Source organism: Eumetopias jubatus, unplaced genomic scaffold (genome assembly GCF_037043125.1).
Source record: "Eumetopias jubatus isolate StellerSeaLion01/CBP00866 unplaced genomic scaffold, mEumJub1_p1.0 scaffold_4, whole genome shotgun sequence".
Taxonomy (NCBI): domain Eukaryota; kingdom Metazoa; phylum Chordata; class Mammalia; order Carnivora; family Otariidae; genus Eumetopias; species Eumetopias jubatus.
This window is the reverse complement of record NW_028274810.1, coordinates 81,587,674-81,609,742: the sequence shown is the minus strand read 5'-3', so window position 1 is coordinate 81,609,742 and position 22,069 is coordinate 81,587,674. Positions and strand designations below refer to the sequence as shown.

Below are 22,069 nucleotides of genomic sequence, written 5' to 3'. Positions count from 1 at the left end.
TAAATTTGGCTTAAGCCAAATTAAGCATGGGCTTTGGCATGTTATTGGACACCTTCCCTGGCCTTGGCTTCCTGCACGATGGCTCTGAGGCCGCCGCTGCCCCAGCATGCCCGTCTCCTCTCCCGCACAGCCTGACACCTTGGTGAGGGGAGACACAGAACTAGTAGCTTCAGATGGGGCCAGTCCTTGGCTGATCACCAGGGCCTGACTCCCTGCCAGGGCCTTTGTCTTGGGCACCAGGGAAGGTACAGGAAGGTAGAGGGACATTTTACTTGCTTCTGGGAGAGTTTCCAAAGTAACAGGGATGGTGAGCAGATGCACTGAAAAGCTAAACACAAGCATCAGTGGAAACAAATAAATATTCTGGAGAAACAGTCACATGCACAGGAAAGTCCTGCCACTGACTGAGGCATCTGTGACTTCTGTCGTCCCCATCAGAGGAGGTCTCGTTAAGGGCAGGGGCTGTGTCTGATCCATCAGTCTGGGGCTCTGGAGGCAGAGGGTTCACTCTTCTCCATCACACCAGGGCTCCCAAGGACAGGGCCATGTCTCCTGCCGCAGACCGGGGCCCTTGGAGTCAGGGCTGTCTCTTCCACATCTAGTCCAGGGGCTGTGTCACCCCATCACACCATGAATTAGAGCCCAGGGCTGTTCATCTCCTTCGCAGCTGGGAATATTTCCTGGTAACACTGTGTGAGCTAAGTCATCCAATTTACACCCACAGTGCATGTGGCAACTGGGAGCATCCCCAGGGTGGGCATTCCTATGAAACCTCCAAGCCCGAGGCTCTGTTGCAGGGATGGTAGTAATTAGAAGTGATTATAATTTCTGTGCATTATTAATAACACACGAAACAGAAGACAAATGTAATAATGAAAATGTTGTGAGGTGTCATGAACACACAGTAATTGGAATAATAAGTAAAAAATGAGTTTATGTAATGAGATCAATGAGGCAAGAGCTTAAGGAATGTGTGCATTTGTGGTCCCGGATAATCCCATTCAAGAAAAATTTCCCCCAGAACTACTTAGCTGAGGATGTTTTCCCGGAGAAGGAAAGAGCTGCTGGTGGCCAGACACTGAACCTACATGGGTGAACGTGTAGGTCTGAATGTGTGTCTGGGTCAGGGTGGGTGGAGGCTCTGGGGGATGGTTATGGGAGAAAGGAAAAACTTTGGGATGATTTAACTGGTCAGAATGGAATTCTGCATCTATTTGTCTTAGTGTGTGCCCTCTGAGACTGTAAAATGTTATTGGTTTAGATAAGTAACAGTAAAAAGGTTACTAGCAAAATGGTGATAATTATATGGCACCCCACTGGTTTATGTAAATCATGTCATCTAATCTGGAATGAAGCCTGTGAGTTGCCTATTGCTATCTCTGTTTTATAAGTGAGGAAGCTGGGGCCGAGGGCATTTGGTGGCCTGCCCAAGATCTAACAGCTGGTAAGTGGCTGAGCAGAGACCTGACCTTGACCCTGTGTGACTGTGCAGCCCCAGCTGGGTCCATCTCGCCAGCCTGTTTACAACTCTCCTCCGCTGAGCCCCAGGCTCCACAGAGATGTCTCTGGCTGGGCTGACCTCACAACCCCTGTTTCAGTCAGTGTGGTACTGCGTCTAGCTCTCCGGCATACTGGGGTCTCATGCAAGTTTTCACTGTAAGCCCGAGTTCCATGCTAACAGTGAGCACTAACCCAGCCTGTGTTCTGCCCGGCCCTATGCTGAGAGTCCTGAGTGAGCAGAGCCATCAACCTTATAAATGAGGGCCAGCCAGCAATTGTCCCCACTCCCTGGGATATCACCCTACCTCCTCCCACCCACGGGGCCCAGAGCTCCGGAGAGCCTTCTTCAGAGTCTGGCAAGGAGGTTAGGCCTCCCACCTAAGGCCCCGCAGCAGCAAGTGTGTGCTAAGGCAGTCCCCGAAACCCAGGCCTCTTAGCCTCTGGGCCCACGTGTTTCACTACCTCATAGCAGTCGACTAAACTTCGGCCCACCCCATTAGTGAAGCAAAATGAAAGCACGTGACCACCTACCAACACACCTTGGCAGAGGCGAACTCCACAGGCGCCGTCTGCCCCCCAGGCACGTGATGCGGGCTGTGCCCTCCAGACGGTACCCGGGGAAGCAGGAGAAGGTCAAGGTGTCGCCTACGCCAAACTGTAAGCCCTTCCGGATGCTGTAGGCTGGGACCTCAGGCTCCTCGCAGGGCTCCAAATCATATTCTGGAAAAGGAGCAGGAGAGCTGGGGTCAGAGGCAGAATGTGGAAACATACACACAAAAACACCAGGGAGAAGAGGGCCAGAGATAAAGACAGAGAGAGGTCAGAATACATACACACTGACCCACAAAAGGCAAAGAGAAAAGAAGAATGATCCTAAGAGGAACAGAGGCACAGAGACATAGAGTGAGGTGAGCAGCACCATGTTTTTGGAAGTGAGGACACCTCACCGCTGCAAGCAGAGAGAGGACGGGGTGTTTCTGGAAGCACGCTTCCTGAGAGTATTTATGAGGCTCCTCATGACTTGACCTTTCCCTCCTTTGTCCCTTCATCCCCATATTAACCCTAAGCCTCTGGGCTCGAAGAGTCTCCTGCCTCTCTCTCCCTAGGCATTGACCCAGATAAATTCAATCAGCTTGGTTCTAGAGGGTCAGAACGTATAACCCAGCCAAGGGCAACTTACATCAGGAGAAAGAATCCAAATGCTTCACTCAAACTATGTCTCTGCAATGCTAGCGCTTGAGGCAGACGGCAAGCATGATGGGATGGCATTTATCAGCCAGGGATCTGCCCGATACCTCTAGTGACAGTACAGAAGTGACAATTTCCATTGTGCCCAAGGGTATCTCCCTTCTGGGACACAGTGCCCCAGGGCTCTATGTGGTAAAGAGAAGGAGGGTCCCTCAGATGGAATGAGGCACAGTGGCTGGATATGTCCCACAGGCCAGACCTGCCCAGGCCCATGGCAGGTGGCTTCTGTTGGAGGGACAACGCTGGGTTGAGTGGGGCCATGTCCCAGTTCCTAGAGGCCAGATATCTCTTGCCCATCCTGGGGGGAATCAGAGTGATGAGAAGGGGGGCTCTGTGAAGCAATGGGACAAGAGTGGTGGGGGTACTTGGGACCAGAGCAGTGAAGGGGCCATTTTCTTCCCGAATGCCAAATTAAAGAGCATTCTTTTCAGGATTCCTCAACACAGAGATAAATATCTATTATTACTAAATTAGTGTTGCTGAAGAAGTCCCCACATAAGACTCAAATACTCCAATATGTGAATTTCAAATACCCTTACTCTTTTTTTTTTTTTTTTTTAATTGCCGGGGTCATGAAAAAGTGGAAGTGAAACCGCGGAAGAATCTGGAATTACTAGGGTAGGAGGGAACGTCCTAATCCAACCAGCTGGGTAGGTGATTTTCAGAGTGGATCTTAAACACCTTCAGGGAAGATTTCCCCAAAACCTGCTTCCCAGCCCATTACGGGGAGGTCCTCCTTGTGTCTAACCCAACTACCTTTTGCTGCGGTGCTGAGGTCATTCTCCCAGGGACTGGAAAGTGGATCAATATCCATCTGCTGGGAAGACCAGAGGCTGGCAGCAGAGGGAAAGGCAGAATGTTCTGCCATCTCTTCCCCGCCAAGGGACCTCGACATGCTTTACCTGCGAAAGTGATGTTGAATCCTTCGTAGGACATGGAGAAATCGGAAATGAAGCGGACCTGGGCAGTGAAGTTGCCATAGAGTCCGGCGCTGATGGGGGCCGGCAACCGCGAGCCGGTCAGCTGTCTCAGGGGCTGTGAGAAGCTGCCGTTCTCGGTGATGAGGAGGTAATCATGGCCGCTCTCCAGGTGGAAGGTGTGGAATGTAAAGAACACACCTGCCAAGAGACCGGAAGGGTCCGGGTGACAAACAGATGGCTGCAGCAGCCCCCATGCGAGACGGGGTCAGCACAAATATTTCTGACTTGTGGATGTCTATCAGTGGGGAGGGGTGCGAGCATGCACTGATGAATACATACAGGTGAACCGGAATGAACGGGCCTGAATGATCCGGAACATGCCATTTGCCCACAGGTCAGGGAGAAGGACACTGCTTTATGGTTGTCAAATTTGAAAGATTTATGGCTAGGCCCGTGAGAATGCTGCATAGCCTTTCATTCATTCGCGGGTTCACTCATTCATTTCTCAACAAATGTTTATATTTGCCGAGTGCTTCCTCCGGGCTAGGATCCAGGGCCAGGGAGGAGCAAGGGGATATAGGAGATAGTCAACAAACAGCTAGAGTACAGAGTGATAAATGCTCTATCAAATGTAGTTCCGAGTGTGCCGGGGGCAGAATGGCAAGCCCTAAACAAAAGCAATAATATTCACTAACATTTCAGCACTAACTATCTGTGTGTCACTAAGCCATGTGTTTTCGTTGCCCTGTAGTTGGCCCCTCTCAACTGGAAGAGAAGATCTGAAAACCCAGTTAATCCCACCAATAACTCTATGACCTGGGTATGACTACCCCTCATCTCCATTTTACACCTGAGGAAACTGAGGCATAAAGAGATAAAGTCACTTGTCCAGGGTCACCCAGCTAGCAGGTGGCAGAGCTGGGATCTGGGGGCAGTCTGACTGCAGGGCTGTGTAATCAACTGCTCCACGACACTGCTTCTCACGCTATGGAGAGGGAACAGGCAGTAGGAGTGGTCAGGCGGCGAGACAGGTCAGGCAGTGAGAAAGATGGGGGGGCAGGATCTCAACACCCAAAGCGGCTCCTGGACTTGTCCACATGGCAGTCGTGTTTAGGTGGGCATATGTGTAAATGCAAGCCCACCCAGACATCAGCGTGCCCACGGGAATATTTGCCATGGACGTGCTAAGGGCAGGTGCTTGGCTAGACTAGGGGGGCTGGATCCACTTGCTATTCAAAGTCCATGGACCAGCAGCTTGCGCCTCGCCTGTGAGCTTGTTAGAAATGCAGAATCTCAGCCTCTGTCACAGACCTTCCAAATCAGAATCTGCATGCTAACAAGATCCCCAAGAGATCTGTAGGCACATGAAAGTTTGAGGAATACTTCTCTAGATAATTACTGACAAGTTTTTTTGATAAATGATGGTTGGATCCAAGCTTTCAATGCTAAAATATTTTAGATGGTTTCATCGTCTTGCTTCTCTGTTGACAGGAGCTGGTGATCCCAGAGTATTTGGGATTCTATCGGTGGGGATAGGGGAAACAAAACCCCATAGAGGTGGTAGAACCAGGCATGCAGCTTGTAAATGTGCCTGGGCAACTGAGATGCAGCTATTGATCTATTTCCTCAAGGGAACAGATCCTAAGCACCTAAGTGCCAGGCCTGGGCTAAGCAGTAAGAAAGATCTCCCAGTTTAGTGGAGGAGACAGACACATCCATGGTGAAGAGTCCAGAATGGGGGCGTAGAAGAAGAGTGCCAACTATGCCCGGGGGGTTGGGAAGACTTCACAGGGTCACAGTCTTTGACAGGAGGGGTGTGAGCATTTTGGGGATGTACAGGTATGTGTGCCCACATGTATCCTGCCCTCCCAACACATAAACGCCAGTGCACACGAGAAAGCGTTCTTAGTATACAGAGCTTGGGAAAAGTCTCGGTGGAATATACGTCCTTTCCCTCCTGGCTAGAGCACGGGTTGAGTGGAGAGTGGATCAAACACAGGACGGGGAATTGGAGTTGATGAAGCACTAAGCCTCGCACTCTATTCTTTAGCGTGCACGCACTCTATTCTTTAGCGTGCACGCACTCTATTCTTTAGCGTGCAAACACAGCTCCTCCGTACGAGTAAACATTTGGCTGGCATTCTAAGGATGAGTAAACAACTGAGATGAAGTCCTGGGGTTTCCCAGCTGTGCTGATTGCTTGGGGCTCTTTTGGCCGTTGTGAGAAAATGAAGACATTGTCACAGAGATAGAGAGGCCCCGTGTTGGGAGTTTGAATCCAGATTTGGTGTGACAGATGCACACACAAACCAATACTTCACTGGAGTGACATGCCGAGTCCTATGAAGGATGTGGATACCACGCCAAGCAGACATGCAGAGCTGTGGAAAAGGCATGGGTTTTGGTGGCGGGAGCACAGACCTGGGTCAACAGCCCATCTACGAGCTGAAGGGTCTGAGCTGAAGTTGCTCAGTGTGTCCTGAGTTCTAGTTTCCTCCACTATATCATGGGGATGATAGCCTTTCCTCATAGGTAACATTTAATTCTTGGAGCAAGGAACAATTAGGATAGCAGATGCACAGCCCACAGCATGGTGTCCGGCACACAGTAGGTATTCTTTTTGCTCAGCTTGTCTAACTTCCAGGCAGCCTTATGGGTTGAAAAAATGTCAGTTCTGGGGTCTCAGCAAGGGCACGTTCTTTGGACTCCTGAATTGTCCATTCCCTTTGGCTGGGAATTTGAACAATTCTGAATTTCACAGAGTTCTGAGTTTCCCCAGCTGTTCCTCTGCCTGCTAGGGATCAATCAGAGTCAGTAGCCTAATGGATCTGTTAACCTGAGAAACTCTTACAGGCATTGCCCTCCGGAGAAGGGTCTGGGTTCAGTTTAACTCAATTCATATAAATATTTCTTGAGTTCCTTACGTGCCAGACATAGAGCCGGCACCTGGGAAAGCTGCAGGAAACAAGGCAGGCATGTCTCTCAAAGAGCTTAGAGTCTGTGTGGGGGGAGCAGGAAGGCACAGGATCATGTGGGAGCCCATGGAGGGGAACCCAACTCATACCCAGGGCTGGGGAGAAGGGGTCGCGAAGGTTCATTAGAGCAAGTGAGTTCAGAAGATGAAGGGCTGGCCACACAAGAGGGAGGGTGGAGAGGGTGCAGGGGGAGAAAGTGTTCAGAGAGAATAGCATCCCAATGCACAAAGCTCTAGAGGACAATGAAAGCCTGGGAAGTTCTAGAAACGGAGAAAGCTTCAACGTAGCTAGGACTTAGTAGTTACAGGGCTCGGAAGGAGGCTGAGAAAGGTGAGCAAGGGCTACAGGCTCATACCAGCTATTTTACAATTTCGAGCTCTATGCCTTATAAGGGTCTGGTGAAGACTTTAAGTGGTTCTAAGGAAGAAGTGACCTGGTCACACATCAGTGACCCCGTGTCAATTCTCTGCCTGGAACACCTCTTGTCCTGGCTAATTTTTGCTCATCGCTGAAGACTGGCCTAAGTTTCAACTTCAGGACACCTACCTAACCAAGCCTTCAAGCTGGCCTCTGGATGTTTGCCACCTCTATCTGCTCTTGGCCATGGTACATGAGATGGTCTATCTCTACCACTGGACTGTAAACTTCCTGAAGGCAGGCAACGCTGGAGTAGCTTGTGCCACTGGGTTTTCCTAGCATCCAGGGTAAGTGCAAGTATAAAATAAGCATTTGCTAAATATCTGAATTGCATTGACTTCTAGGCAAAGACACATATAGAAAGGCATAGAGAAACATACCCCCCCTATGATTACAGATGCCAGATAGAAAATCACGACTATTGGGGTTGTTCCTCTAAGGATCATAAGGGGCTGCCTTTCTTGCCCTCTTGATGCCACAGAGGAGCTTCTGGCTCCTGCAATGGCCAACTCTGGCCCAGACTTGCTGGAAACAGCTCTGCAAGATGAACAAGGATGCTGCCCTGATCCCTCCTCTCCTCTATGGGGAGAAGGGGACAACGGGGCCTCACCCTGGCTGTCTGGAGGGTCCTTTGTCCCCAAGAAGCTGCACACCATCCTAATCCCAGTGAGGTGAGGCCTATTAGAGGCAAAAGTGAAAGCACTTAAGCACATGTGAGGAGACTTTAAGTGACTTTTCTTACAAATTTTCTTTTTTTACACAAATAGTATCATTTACATGTAACACAGTTTATTGCTCAAAATTAGAAAACAGTGAGAAGATAAAATAGGGTAAGATAAGAGAGTAGTAGCAACTAACATCTTGCGGTGTATCTTTTCAGTTTTCTATGCACATATCCTTGTTTATTTTTTATAAACTATGTTCTTTTGGCAAACATCTCTTTTGACTTAACAACATATTGCAACTACTCCTGTAGGTCTTTAAATTTTTATTTTTTAAAAATATTTTATTATTTTAAAGAGAGAGAAAGAGACAGGGAGAGGCGCAGTGGGAAAGGGAGGAGAAGAAATTTAAGAAGACTCCATGCTCAGCATGGAGCCCGACACGGGGCTCAATCCCATGACCCTGAGATCATGACCTGAGCTGAAATCAAGAGGTTGGTCGCTTAACCGACTGAGGCACCCAGGCACCCCTACTCCTGTAGATCTTTAAATATTCTCTTCCATTATGCCTTTTATTAGCTGCACAGTATTGCATTTTAGCAGCTGCACAGTATTGCATTTAACATTTCCTTATCAATGGACATTTGAGTAGCTAATCTTCCAATTAATAAAGTGTTTTAGGAAGCATCCTTGCAGCTGAATCTTGATGTACAGTTGTACTTATTTTTTTTCATATCAATTCCAAGGAGTGGAATTGCTGGGTCCAAAGGCACATATATTTTGAAGGCTTTGGATTCACATCACGGAACCATCATCCAGAGAGTTTCAACCATTTCATAAAATGTCAGCGTTGAAGAAGAGTATTTGTGTCTGCACACTGTCTCCCACACTGTTATGATTTTCTCTGCTGACTTGAAAAAAGAAATGATATTTCATTACTGGTTAAATTTGCATTTCTTTAATTATGAGTGGGGTCAATGTCCTTTCATTTCTTTTTCTTCTGTTATGAAGCATTTATAGCTTGTCTCATTTTACAGGACCAGAGACCAGACATATTTTTCTTTAAGATTTTTAAGAGCTCTTCATGCATCAGGTTGGTAATCTTTAGTTGATTATATATGTTGAAAATAATTTTGTCCACTTACTATCTGAAATTTCTTTTCTCTTTAAATTCTTTATTGTTATGTTAATCACCATACATTACATCATTAGTTTTTGATGTAGTGTTCCATGATTCATTGTTTGTGCATAACACCCACTGCTCCACGCAGAACGTGCCCTCCTTAATACCCATCACCAGGCTAACCCATCCCCCCACCCCCCTCCCCTCTAGAACCCTGTTTATTTTTCAGAGCCCATCATCTCTCATGGTTCATCTCCCCCTCCGATTTACTCCCCTTCATTCTTCCCCTCCTGCTATATTCTTCTTTTTGTTTTTTTCTTAACATATATTGCATTATTTGTTTCAGAAGTACAGATCTGTGATTCAACAGTCTTGCACAATTCACAGCGCTCACCATAGCACATACCCTCCCCAAGGTCTATCACCCAGCCACCCCATCCCTCCCACCCCCCACCACTCCAGCAACACTGTTTGTTTCCTGAGATTAAGAATTCCTCATATCAGTGAGGTCCTATGATACATGTCTTTCTCTGATTGACTTATTTCACTCAGCATAACACCTTCCGGTTCCATCCACGTCGTTGCAAATGGCAAGATCTCATTCCTTTTGATGGCAGCATAATATTCCATTGTGTATATATACCACCTCTTCTTTATCCATTCATCTGTTGATGGACATCTTGGCTCTTTCCACAGTTTGGCTATTGTGGACATTGCTGCTATAAACATCGGGGTGCATGTAACCCTTCGGATCCCTACATTTGTATCTTTGGGGTAAATACCCAGTAGTGCAATTGCTGGATCGTATGGTAGCTCTATTTTCAACTGTTTGAGGAACCTCCATACTGTTTTCCAGAGGGTTGCACCAGCTTGCATTCCCACTAACAGTGTAGGAGGGTTCCCCTTTCTCCACATCCCCGCCAACATCTGTCATTTCCTGACCTGTTAATTCTAGCCATTCTGACTGGTGTGAGGTGGTATCTCATTGAGGTTTTGATTTGGATTTCCCTGATGCCGAGCGATGTTGAGCACTTTTTCATGTGTCTGTTGGCCATTTCGATGTCTTCTTTGGAAAAATGTCTGTTCATGTCTTCTGCCCATTTCTTGATTGGATTATTTGTTCTTTGGGTGTTGAGTTTGATAAGTTCTTGAGAGATTTTGGATACTAGTCCTTTATCTGATATGTCATTTGCAAATGTTTTCTCCCATTCTGTCAGTTGTCTTTTGGTTTTGTGGACTGTTTCTTTTGCTGTGCAAAAGCTTTTGATCTTGATGAAATCCCAATACTTCATTTTTGCCCTTGCTTCCCTTGCCTTTGGTGATGTTTCTAGGAAGAAGTTGCTGCGGCTGAGGTCGAAGAGGTTGCTGCCTGTGTTCTCCTTTAGGATTTTGATGGACTCCTGTCTTACATTTAGGTCTTTCAACCATTTGAAGTCTATTTTTGTGTGTGGTGTAAGGAAATGGTCCAGTTTCATTCTTCTGCATGTGGCTGTCCAATTTTCCCAACACCATTTGTTGAAGAGACTTTTTTCCATTGGACATTCTTTCCTGCTTTGTGAAAGATTAGTTGACCATAGAGTTGAGGGTCCATTTCTGGGCTCTCAATTCTGTTCCATTGATCTATGTGTCTGTTTTTGTGCCAGTACCCTACTGTCTTGATGATGACAGGTTTGTAATAGACCTTGAAGTCCGGAATTGTGATGCCGCCAGCTTTGCTTTTCCTTTTCAACATTCCTCTGGCTATTCGGGGACTTTTCTGGTTCCATACAAATTTTAGGATTATTTCTTCCATTTCTTTGAAAAAAGTGAATGGTATTTTGATGGCGATTGCATTGAATGTGTAGATTGCTCTAGGTAGCATTGACATCTTCACAATGTTTGTTCTTCCAATCCATGAGCATGGAACGTTTTTCCATTTCTTTGTGTCTTCCTCAGTTTCTTTCATGAGTATTTTATAGTTTTCTGAGTACAGATCCTTTGCCTCTTTGGTTAGATTTATTCCTAGGTATCTTATGGTTTTGGGGTGCAATTGTAAATGGGATCGACTCCTTGATTTGCCTCTCTTCTGTCTTGTTGTTGGTGTATAGGAATGCCACTGATTTCTGTGCATTGATTTTATAGGCTGCCACTTTACTGAATTCCTGTATGAGTTCTAACAGTTTTGGGGTGGAATCTTTTGGGTTTTCCACATACAGTATCATATCATCTGCAAAGAGTGAGAGTTTAACTTCCTCTTTGCCGATTTGGATGCCTTTGATTTCTTTTTGTTGTCTGATTGCTGTGGCTAGGACTTCTAATACTATGTTGAATAGCAGTGGTGAGAGTGGACATCCCTGCCGCGTTCCTGACCTTAGGGGGAAAGCTCTCAGCCTTTCCCCATTGAGAAGGATATTCGCTGTAGGTTTTTCATAGATGGCTTTTATGATATTGAGGTATGTACCCTCTATCCCTATACTCTGAAGAGTTTTGATCAAGAAAGGATGCTGTACTTTGTCAAATGCTTTTTCTGCATCTATTGAGAGGATCATATGATTCTTGTTCTTTCTTTTGTTAATGTATTGTATCACATTGATTGATCTGTGGATGTTGAACCAACCTTGCAGCCCAGGGATAAATCCCACTTGGTCATGGTGAATAATCCTTTTAATGTACTGTTGGATCCTATTGGCTAGTATTTTGGTGAGAATTTTTGCATCCATGTTCATCCAGGATATTGGTCTGTGATTCTCCTTTTTGATGGGGTCTTCATCTGGTTTGGGGATCAAGGTAATGGTGGCCTCCTAAAATGAGTTTGGAAGTTTTCCTTCCATTTCTATTTTTTGGAACAGTTTCAGAAGAATAGGTATTAATTCTTCTTGAAATGTTTGGTAGAATTCCCCTGGGAAGCCATCTGGCCCTGGGCTTTTGTTTGTTGGGATATTTTTGATGACTGCTTCAATTTCCTTAGTGGGTATAGGTCTGTTCAGGTTTTCTATTTCTTCCTGGTTTAGTTTTGGTAGTTGATACATCTCTAGGAATGCACCCATTTCTTCCAGGTTATCTAATTTGCTGGCATAGAGTTGCTCATAATATGTTCTTAGAATTGTTTGTATTTCTTTGGTGTTGGTTGTGATCTCTCCTCTTTCATTCATGATTTTGTTGATTTGGGTCATTTCTCTTTTCTTTTTGATATATCTGGCCAGGGGTTTATCAATCTTGTTAATTCTTCCAAAGAACCAGCTCCTAGTTTCGTTGATCTGTTCTACTGTTCTTTTGGTTTCTAGTTCATTGATTTCTGCTCTGATCTTTATGATTTCTCTTCTCCTGCTGGGTTTAGGCTTTATTTGCTGTTCTTTCTCTAGCTCCTTTAGGTGTAGGGTTAGGTTGTGTATTTGAGACCTTTCTTGTTTCTTGAGAAAGGCTTGTATTGCTATATACTTTCCTCTCAGGACTGCCTTTGCTGTATCCCAAAGATTTTGAACAGTTGTGTTTTCATTTTCATTGGTTTCCATGAATTTTTTTTAATTCTCTTTTAATTTCCTGGTTGACCCATTCATTCTTTAGTAGGATGCTCTTTAGCCTCCATGTATTTGAGTTCTTTCCGACTTTCCTCTTGTGATTGAGTTCTAGTTTCAAAGCATTGTGGTCTGAATAATCCCAATCTTTTGGTACCGGTGGAGACCTGATTTGTGACCTAGGATGTGATCTATTCTGGAGAATGTTCCATGGGCACTAGAGAAGAATGTGTATTCCGTTGCTTTGGGATGGAATGTTCTGAATATGTCTGTGAAGTCCATTTGGTCCAGTGTGTCGTTTAAAGTCTTTATTTCCTTGTTGATCTTTTGCTTAGATGATCTGTCCATTTCAGTCAGGGGGGTGTTAAAGTCCCCCACTATTATTGTATTGTTGTCAATGTGTTTCTCTGCTTTTGTTATTAATTGCCTTATATAATTGGCTGCTCCTATGTTCGGGGCATAGATATTTACAATTGTTAGATCTTCTTGTTGGATAGACCCTTTAAGTAGGATATAGTGTCCTTCCTCATCTCTTATTACAGTCTTTGTTTTAACATCTAATTTGTCTGATATAAGGATTGCCACCCCAGCTTTCTTTTGGTGTCCATTAGCATGGTAAATAGTTTTCCACCCCCTCACTTTCAATGTGGGGGTGTCTTTGGGTCTAAAATGAGTCTCTTGCAGACAGCATATCGATGGGTCTTGTTGTGATAGCCTGTGTCTTTTGATTGGGGCATTGAGCCCATTTAAATTCAGGGTAACTATTGAAAGATAGGAATTTAGTGCCATTGTATTGCCTGTAAGGTACTGTTACTGTCTATTATCTGTATTCCTTTCTGGTCTATGTTGCTCTTAGGCTCTCTCTTTGCTTAGAGGACCCCTTTCAATATTTCTTGTAGGGCTGGTTTCGTGTTTGCAAATTCCTTTAGCTTTTGTTTGTCCTGGAAGCTTTTATCTCTCCTTCAATTTTCAATGACAGCCTAGCTGGATATAGTGTTCTTGGCTGCATATTTTTCTCATTTAGTGCTCTGAAGATATCATGCCAGTCCTTTCTTTCTGGCCTGCCAGGTCTCTGTAGCTATCCACAGATCTGTTGCCAATCTAATGTTTCTACCATTATAGGTTACAGATCTCTCCTCCCGAGCTGCTTTCAAGATTTTCTCTTTGTCTCTGAGACTCGTAAGTTTAACTATTAGATGTCAGGGTGTTGACCTATTTTCATTGATTTTGAGAGGGCTTCTCTGTGCCTCCTGGATTTTGATGCCTCTTTCCTTCCCCACATTCGGGAAGTTCTCTGCTATAATTTGCTCCAATATACCTTCTGCCCCTCTCTCTCTTTCGTCTTCTTCTGGGATCCCAATTATTCTAATGTTGTTTCGTCTTATCGTATCGCTCATCTCTCAAATTCTGCCCTCGTGATCCAGTAGTTGTTTCTCTCTCTTTTTCTCAGCTTCATTTTCCATCATTTGGTCTTCTATATTGCTGATTCTCTCTTCTGCCTCATTTATCCTAGCAGTTAGTGCCCCCATTTTTGATTGCACCTCATTAATAGCCTTTTTGATTTCGATTTGGTTAGATTTTATTTCTTTTATTTCTCCAGGAAGGGTGTCTTAGAGACCTTTCCTGGAGAACCTCCATGCTTTTTTTAAGCCCAGCTAGTATCTTTAAAATCATAATTCTGAACTCTAGGTCCGACATCGTACTCATATTGGTATTGAGTAGGTCCCGGGCAGATGGTACTACCTCTTGTTCTTTTTGCTGAGGTGATTTTTTTCGTCTTGTCATTTTGTCCAGAGGAGAATAGATGAATGAGACAACAAAATGCTAACAGGTTAACAACATCCCCAGCAAATATACTCTAAACAAATCAGAAAAGACCTGAAACCAGGGGAAAAGAAAGGGAAAGAAGGAAAAAAGAAAGAGAAAAAAAAAAAAGAAAAAGATAAACAAAACAAAACAAAACAAAAAAAACCAGAATATGATCAAATATGATCAGGCTAGTGTATAGATCACTGCCACACACTAGATTTTGGGTGTATTTTTGTCTGTTAGAAGAAAGTGCCTCCTAAAATTTTAAGGAAAGACTTATATATGTACAAAATAAGGGTAGATACAATGAAGGGATGGAAGATGACTGCAAAGATGAAAATTATAAAAGATTTTAGAAAAGTAATTGATAAGATAAGAAGTTTGAAAAAAGAAAGAAGAAGATTTAAAAAAAAAGAAAAAAAGGGAGAGAATGTGATCAGGCAGGAGACTAGAACAAAGCCATACACTAGTGATTTAGGGTATATTTTGATCTGTTAGAAGAAAGTGTATCTCAAAATTTTAAAGAGAGAACAACTTATACATATATGCCAAAAATAAGGGTATCTACTATGAAGGGATAGAATATCACTCTAAAAGTGAAAAATAAAAATTTTGTTTTTCAAAGAGGGATTGATAAGATGTTGGTTGAAAAAGGGAATAAGAAAAATTAAAAAAAGTTAAAAAAATTAACTTTGAAAAACTAATGAATCATGGTAAAAAAAGCCATGAATTCTATGTGCAGTATTCCCCTAGTTCTGGAGTTCTCCCGTTCTCCTTGATCGGTAAACTTGGTCTTGGCTTGCTGGCTGTTCGTGCTGATCTTCTGGGGGAGGGGCCTGTTGCCGTGGTTCCCAAATGTCTTTGCCGGAGGCGGAATTGCCCGCCCTTGTCCGTCCGGGCTAAGCAAGCTGCTCGGGTTTGCTCTCAGGAGCTTTTGTTCCCTGCAAGCTCTCGGTACAGCTTTGGAGGACAAGAGTGAAAATGGCGGCTTTCCAATCTCTGCCCCGGAGGAGCCGAGAACTTGGGGCCCCGCTCCTCAGTGCGCCCCCAGAGAAAATCAGGCAGTCATTCCCGTCTCCCCGGTCTCCAGCCGCACTCCGTGCTCACCCGGCCTGTGACGGAGCGTTTCTATGTCTGGCACCCGACCCTGCGTGGAGTCTCCAAACCCAGTAGATCCCTGCGGTGCGCTCCCGCGCCACTCCTCCTGGGGGAGGGAGGGGAGTCTGCCCGGCTCTGCTGCTTGTTGGGTCCCTGCTGGAGGCGCAGTGCCCCGACTGTCACCGATCACCGTTTATGGCAACCCCAAGCTGAGAGCCCGCGCCTCGGCTCCGTCTCTGCAGCCGGCTTCCCTGCTCTGATACCTGGGAGCTCTGCCGCACTCAGGCACCCCCGGTCTTTCTGTGACCCCGAGGGTCCTGAGACCACACTGTCCCATGAGGGTTCCACCCCCAGCTTAGCCCCTGGAGCGACGTCCCTCAGCGGAGCCGACTTCTCAAAGTTCCGATTTTGTGCTCCACGGCTCTATTGCTTGCCAGAAGCGGCTGATGGAGGCCCCCTCCCCTGCCGTCTATCCTCCCGCATATTTCCTCAGATTCATTTCTCCACATGTCCTACCTTCCAGTAAGTGGTCGCTTTTCTGTTCAGAGAGTTGTTGCTATTCTTTTCTTCGATCTCCTGTTGAGTTCGTAGGTGTTCAGAATGGTTTGATCCCTATTCAGCTGAATTCCTGAGACCAGACGAAATCCAGCTCTCCTACTCCTCCGCCATCTTCCTCCGCCCCTCCACCCTCTGAAATTTTTATGGCCTTTTTTTTACATAAATCCACTCAAAGTTTTATTTAATCAAATTTTATAGTCTTTGCCCTTATGGATTCTGCTTTTAGTATTAGTCTTTATAGTACATCCCCACCTGAGGTTAGATTTACATGTTCTTCTAGTACTGGAATTTATGTGGTTAAATGCAGGAGGTCTGTTTGGTTCTTTTCTTTTTTTCCCAAGTGTTTAAGTCCACTGTTTTAAAACCATTTATTAAATAATCCATCCTCTCTTCAATAATTAGAAATGACACTTTAATTATATACTACAAACTGTCTCTCTCACACACATAAATGAGTGTGCATGTGTGTGCAGGCACAAACTCACACACACACATGCGCGTGCACACACACAGGACTCTACTTCTAGACCTTCCTACACCCGCACTGGTTTGTGTGTCCACTCCGATACTTGTATCACATGGTTTAAACTGTTTTAGCCAATAACATTTTACTATCTGGAAGAGTTAGTTACTCTTTCTTTTAAAATATTTTCTTGGCTTTTCTACATGTTAATTCTTCTAGATCAGAGGTTCTCATTCAAGGGCATGCATCAGATTTAGTAGTGAAGTGTTCTAAAATCAAAGATGCCTGTTTTCCACCTCCAACGTGGAGAATCAAAACCTCTAAGGTGCTAAGGTCACTAAGCATTAATATATATTGCTACAGTGCGGAGGGGTTAAGAACGATGACCCTGGATGAACTTCAGAATAAGCTTCTGAGGATAGAAGCCATATGTGCCTGGCTTCTGTTTATTCCCAGCCCCAGAGTCTGCCGCATGGGTGGCATTATTCAATATACATTTTTTGAATCAAAGACTATATTATTTCCTGTTTATTTCTAACCAGCACCCTTACTTTGAACTTGGATTTCCAAAGATTATTCATGTTAGGGTAAGTTGAGGTAACAGTCCAGCCTGATGAGGAATGTGAAAACATGGCATCTGAGGAACAGCTGTGCTATGTAAGAAGAGGTTCATGGGTCCAGTGTTTGAAGAGTGAACATGAGGAGAGGGGGCAGATGGATCTTATGTACCTCCAGGACACAGAACAAGGAAAAGACTTCCAGGAACACTTCATAGGCTATGAGGAGGGGTCAGATCTATCAAAAAATGACAGCAGGTGCCCATTTGCTGAATGGGTTGGCCACCTTCCCACTGCTGGGGGTGTTTAGGCAGAAGGTGCGGTGCCATCTTGTGGGGAGCAATTAGACAAGATGTCTGCATCATTATGTAGGGTTTGACAGCTGATAATCTCTATGATCTCTTCTAGCATGGAGATTTTAGATTCTTAAAAATATTTATGGAATATATTCTATGATTCAAAGAGATGGGAAGCTTCTGGGAGTTTTCCTGTTGACTAGAAAAATTCAGACAAAGCCCTGAGGTCACTACATAGGGAGATCCCCACTGAGGCCAACTTGACCTGAGGAACATGGGGCCCTGGCCACGTCACATCCCAATACTTGCTCCAGGCCTAACCACTCACCCTTGCCATGGGATGTTTCGATAATCCAGGTGCAGTTCAAGTTGTTGGGGTAGAAGTCAGGAAACCCTGGTGACAAGATGGTCCCACTGGAGCCTTGAATGAAGCCACCGCAGAGTGCTATGGGAGTAAAGATGGTGGTGAAAGACTGGAGTGGCCTGGGGAGCCCCACCCCCACACCCCCAGCCCCAACCAATCATCCTGGGAGCCTGGGAGCCATCTCCTCTCAACCCTCACTGATGGGTGGGAGAGTCAATGCCCCTTCTAGCTCCTGGTCTTTCACAGTTGGAAAGGAATCCACTACCTTGCACCCCCTTATGGGGTGTTTCTCACCTTCACAGCTAGGCAGGGCCCGGCTCCACTGGAAGTTAGGCTCACACTCCAGGGGCTCCCCATCACTTAACGTGTAGCCTGAGTCACAGCTGAAGGTCACTAGAGCGCCCACGTAGAAGTCATTCCCATGGCGCTGCCCATTTACGGGGATCCCTGGATCCAGACAGTGGTCTGACTGCAGGGTTATAGCTGGAAAAGAGAGCCCACAGCTGGAACAGACAGCTAACCATCACCACAGAAAGACCCCAGCTGGCTCACAAAGGGAGGGAGGAGAGAACCCTGATTTACAGAAAGGTGAAGTTGTCATTTACCCATGCGTCAAGTGTGGCTGTCACTATCTGCTGAGAGGGTTATTTGAAGACCTGTCTGTCAGAGAAAACAAGCTGATTCTAGTATTTATCCATTCATCTGTTCATTCAGTTCATATAAGTTGAGTATCCACTATGGTTTAGACACCATGCTAAGTCTTAGGGATACAGACATGAGTAAGAACATGGGGCTGTCCTCAGCTCTCTCAACCATCGCTTTCTCTACTGGTCTACAAGGAATGGAAATGACATCCATCTCGTTCAGTTGAGGCAGCAGAGGTGGATACAGAAAGGGATGAGGGAGGGTGAGGGTGAGCAGAAGATGCCATCACACTTCAACCTCAAAATCCTCAGACCCTCTGTGCCCTGAGAGCCTGGCATGGTGGCACCCAATCACCTCCAGGTAGAAGAGGCTTTGTATGTGTGCAGGTCATCAGCTTCCACTGTTTCCAAAGGCTCCCCTTTGAGCTCCCGTGGGCTCTGACAGATGCTGAAAGTAGGAGAGTGCCCCCCAGGAGCACAGCCTAACTGAAGAAGCCATGGGGATGGGGCTGAGTTGGGGGCCCGCTGCTGGAACAGTCCTGGGTCCCTGCACCCCCCACAGCCCACCCTGTCATCTTCCTCCCTGCCAAGACTCACTCTCATAGCGGAGCTGGAAGCCGATGTCCGAGTGACTCTTGTCGGTAGAGAAGAGGAGGTAGAGGTAGTTGCTGGTGCTGATGAGGAACTGGGGGACCTGGGTCCCATGGTAAACCCCGATCAAGGGCGCTGAGTATGTCCGTCCATCTCGAACTTCCAGAGTATCATAATTGACCTCCGTTTTAAATCTACCGAAGATGGGAATGTAGACTTCTTGAGAAACCTGAGGCTTATTAATTTGCAAATGACAAAAGGCCCTGCCTGACCCAGGGCTTCAGAACAGCCAGATTTTGGCAGGCTGGGACATTTTAATACAATTTGCACACATTCACTAGTAATAGGGAAGGGCCTTCTCTGCTGCATTTAGCCCCTCCCCCTCCTCCCATGGCCAGGCACTCTCTCAGTCCTCCCTGCGGTCTGGGCCAAGACTCATCTTAAGACTTAGGGGCACAATGACTAGCCTCATGGGCAGTCAGAACGTTCCAGGCCAGAATTGAGTAAACTATAGCCCAGGGCCAAATCTGTTCTATAGCCGGTTTTTGTACGGCCTAAGAGCTAAGAATGGTTTTTAACATTTATAAAGGGGTATGTTTTTAAAAAGCAAAAAATATGCAACAGATAACCACAGGTGGCCTACAAAACCTAAAATATTTACTATCGACTCTCATGGAAAAGTCTGAACAGTGCTATTCTAGGTCATGGATGCTTTGTCTGGAAGAAGCTTCTGTTCATATCTGTGTGACTACTTTCCCCATCCAAGAGGCACCCTGGGGTGTGAGCGGGAAATGCGGCATACGAGCAGGATTTGGGTCAGAGGTCAGGAAGGCTGCCTTCCCATACTGCAAATTTCAGAGCTATGTGCCTCAGATGCCAATGCCTGCTTCAACATCTGATGGTGTCTATCTGCCCACTCTCCATCACTGGGGGTGGGGGGACAGAAGGCCTCTGACATCCCAAGTGATACCCCAGCCTTCTGTTCACTCCTCTGGTCATAACACAAACCCCACTACTGAGGTGAAACCAAGGCCAAGGGCGAAGCCTATGTGCCCTGTCCCCACCCACGGCAACTTGCTCCAGTCTTCTCTGACTTTGCTGACGTTTCAGCAAAGGTGCTGGTCCTCCACCCTCAAGCCCAGGTTTCCTCCCACACCACTCCTACGAGATCCACCCCCCCCCCCCCGGCTCTGCTTTCTCAAAGGCTGTGGTTGCAGGCACCTGTTAAAGGTGATTTTGATGGGGTAGCCTGGCTGGGCTTCAATCACCCAAGCACAGCTGAGGGCATCCTTGTAGAAGCCAGGCCAGCCCGGAGACAGGATGGTGCCACTGGGCGAAGTCAGATGACCACCGCAGGGAGCTGGGGGACAGAAAGGAGAGAAGCAGCTTTCTTGGGGGAAGGGGCAAACAAATGAAGAAACAAATAAAAACTCTGTCTATAAAATGTATCTGCCAACAAGTATTGCTTTTTTTTTAATGGAAAATTACATAAACTATATAAACCGTGAGTTCTGTCTATTGGGACCTTTATAGACATGCTCAGTTACATCATTTGGACTTTTATTAAAGGCCAGAAGGGAGAAATAAAAATAATCCTTTAAACAAGTCCTCTGTCATTCTAGAAGGGTTGAAGTACAGCTAATATTTGGGTCACACTGGTTTTTCCTTTGTTCTCCTCGCTCAACCATCAGGCTTGTGGCAAAAGCAGAGACTGGGCCACCTCCTCAAACCTGGCACCAGGTGCTCTGGCACTGGATAGTGGGCAGACCCCAAAGCTCAGCTCAGAGCGCCGGCCTGACCTGCTCCACTGTAAGCTCCCTGAGGGCAGGGACCCTGTTAATGGTCTTACACAATTGGGAATCCCCAACATTTAGCCTAGAGCTTGGCACACACTTATCCCTCTGTGCCAGAAATCAGTAATTATTGCCTGAATGAATACATGAAGGGATGGAAGGGCGAATGAAAGTGGTTCATGGCAGGTGACTCCACAAAACACTGGGTGGTGCAGACATGCCTCTGATCCTGCCCCGCCTGTGCTCTCAGTCCCTTGGTCTCTCTCTGCGCATCCCTCAGCTTCGCGTTCCCACCCGCATCCTTCCCTCACCACCGCCTCTTCCCGCAGCCGGACCCTTGGCCCTTGTGGCGCTCATCAGAGCGAGTCCAGTCCTCCTCCTTCCGACAGGTGGTCAGATTTCATCACCCACCCCTTTCAAGTTATCTTAGGCCACGTGACCGCTTTGACCAATTACATGAGACAGTAGTGGCGCACGTCCCGCCCACGGGGAAACGCGCTGGCGCCCGATTTGCAGTTTTCCGCCTCATCGACCGTGAGAGCAAGTGTCAAGATGGAAGTCCCGTCGGGCTGGACCTTTAAGTGACTCAGGGGCTGGGCCCCTGACGACCAATGTTAAACATGCAGCTCAGGCAGTCTGTGTGCGCTATCAACTCCTGTTTTTAAGCCCCTGAGATTTGGGGCTTGTTTGTTAATGCAGTCTAACCTCGCCCACCCGGTCCCTCCCCAGGACCGATGCGGAGGATGCTGGTAACAGCCGCCACCCACGCTGCGGCCACTGTCATCACCACTGCCACTCACGGGCTCACACGGGACAGTCATGCTCACTCTTCACAGAACACAAATCCTGCGAGGGTGGCGCTATTATCCTCCCCGTTTTACAGCTAAGACAGATTTATGGAGGTGCAGCGACTAGCCCTGTGTTAGTTAGTGATAGAGCCTGGACTCGGACCTGGGAAGACACCATAAGTCCAGAGATCCTAAACTAAGCAGCCTCCCAGTTTTCAAAGAGCCCCCGCGCCCTTTGGAATCCCTTACTATGGAGCTATCAGATGCCAAAAATGCCCTGAACAAGACCAGGAAGGAAATAAAGAGCTACCCAGCACTTCTGTCTCTGCAGTTTTTTGTGTTTCTCTAGGTAATCAGTTTCATAAAACGGAATCAAATATACTGCACCTTTCCTCTCTCAATTCTATGAACTTCTTGGAAAGACAGAAAATAATTGTCAACATTCTTTTTTTAAAAAGATTTATTTATTTTAGAGAGAGAAGGTTGGGGGAGGCAGAGGGGGAGGGAGAGAGAGCCTCAAGCAGACTCCCTGCTGAGCACAGAGCCTGACACTGGGCTCAGTCTCACCATCCTGAGATCATGACCTGAGCCGAAATTAAGAGTTGGAGGCTCAACTGACTGAGCCACCTAGGCATTCTGATTGTCAGGCATTCTTGTGATACATTAGGGAGTTTAATTAACATGAGATAAGAACAGTAATACTGGTAGTAGAAACTCATACCAATGACAGCTCTACTTTATGTGTATTATTTCATTTAAAGGCATACAA

General features: G+C 46.2%; 1 protein-coding gene across 2 annotated transcripts in view; it reads right to left on the bottom strand.

Moving 5' to 3' along the window:
* The window catches only part of CSMD2 (CUB and Sushi multiple domains 2), a 588,524-nt gene that overhangs the window by 176,398 nt on the left and 390,057 nt on the right, over positions 1-22,069 (bottom strand). For both annotated transcript variants that reach the window (XM_088023017.1, XM_028113838.2), the window contains exons 16-21: positions 19,941-20,079; positions 18,726-18,913; positions 17,779-17,967; positions 17,449-17,565; positions 3,651-3,866; positions 2,032-2,220 (exon numbers count right to left, since the gene is read on the bottom strand). In XM_088023017.1, coding sequence (XP_087879143.1) covers positions 2,032-2,220; positions 3,651-3,866; positions 17,449-17,565; positions 17,779-17,967; positions 18,726-18,913; positions 19,941-20,079 — 1,038 coding nt within the window. The remainder of the gene's footprint in view (positions 1-2,031; positions 2,221-3,650; positions 3,867-17,448; positions 17,566-17,778; positions 17,968-18,725; positions 18,914-19,940; positions 20,080-22,069) is intronic.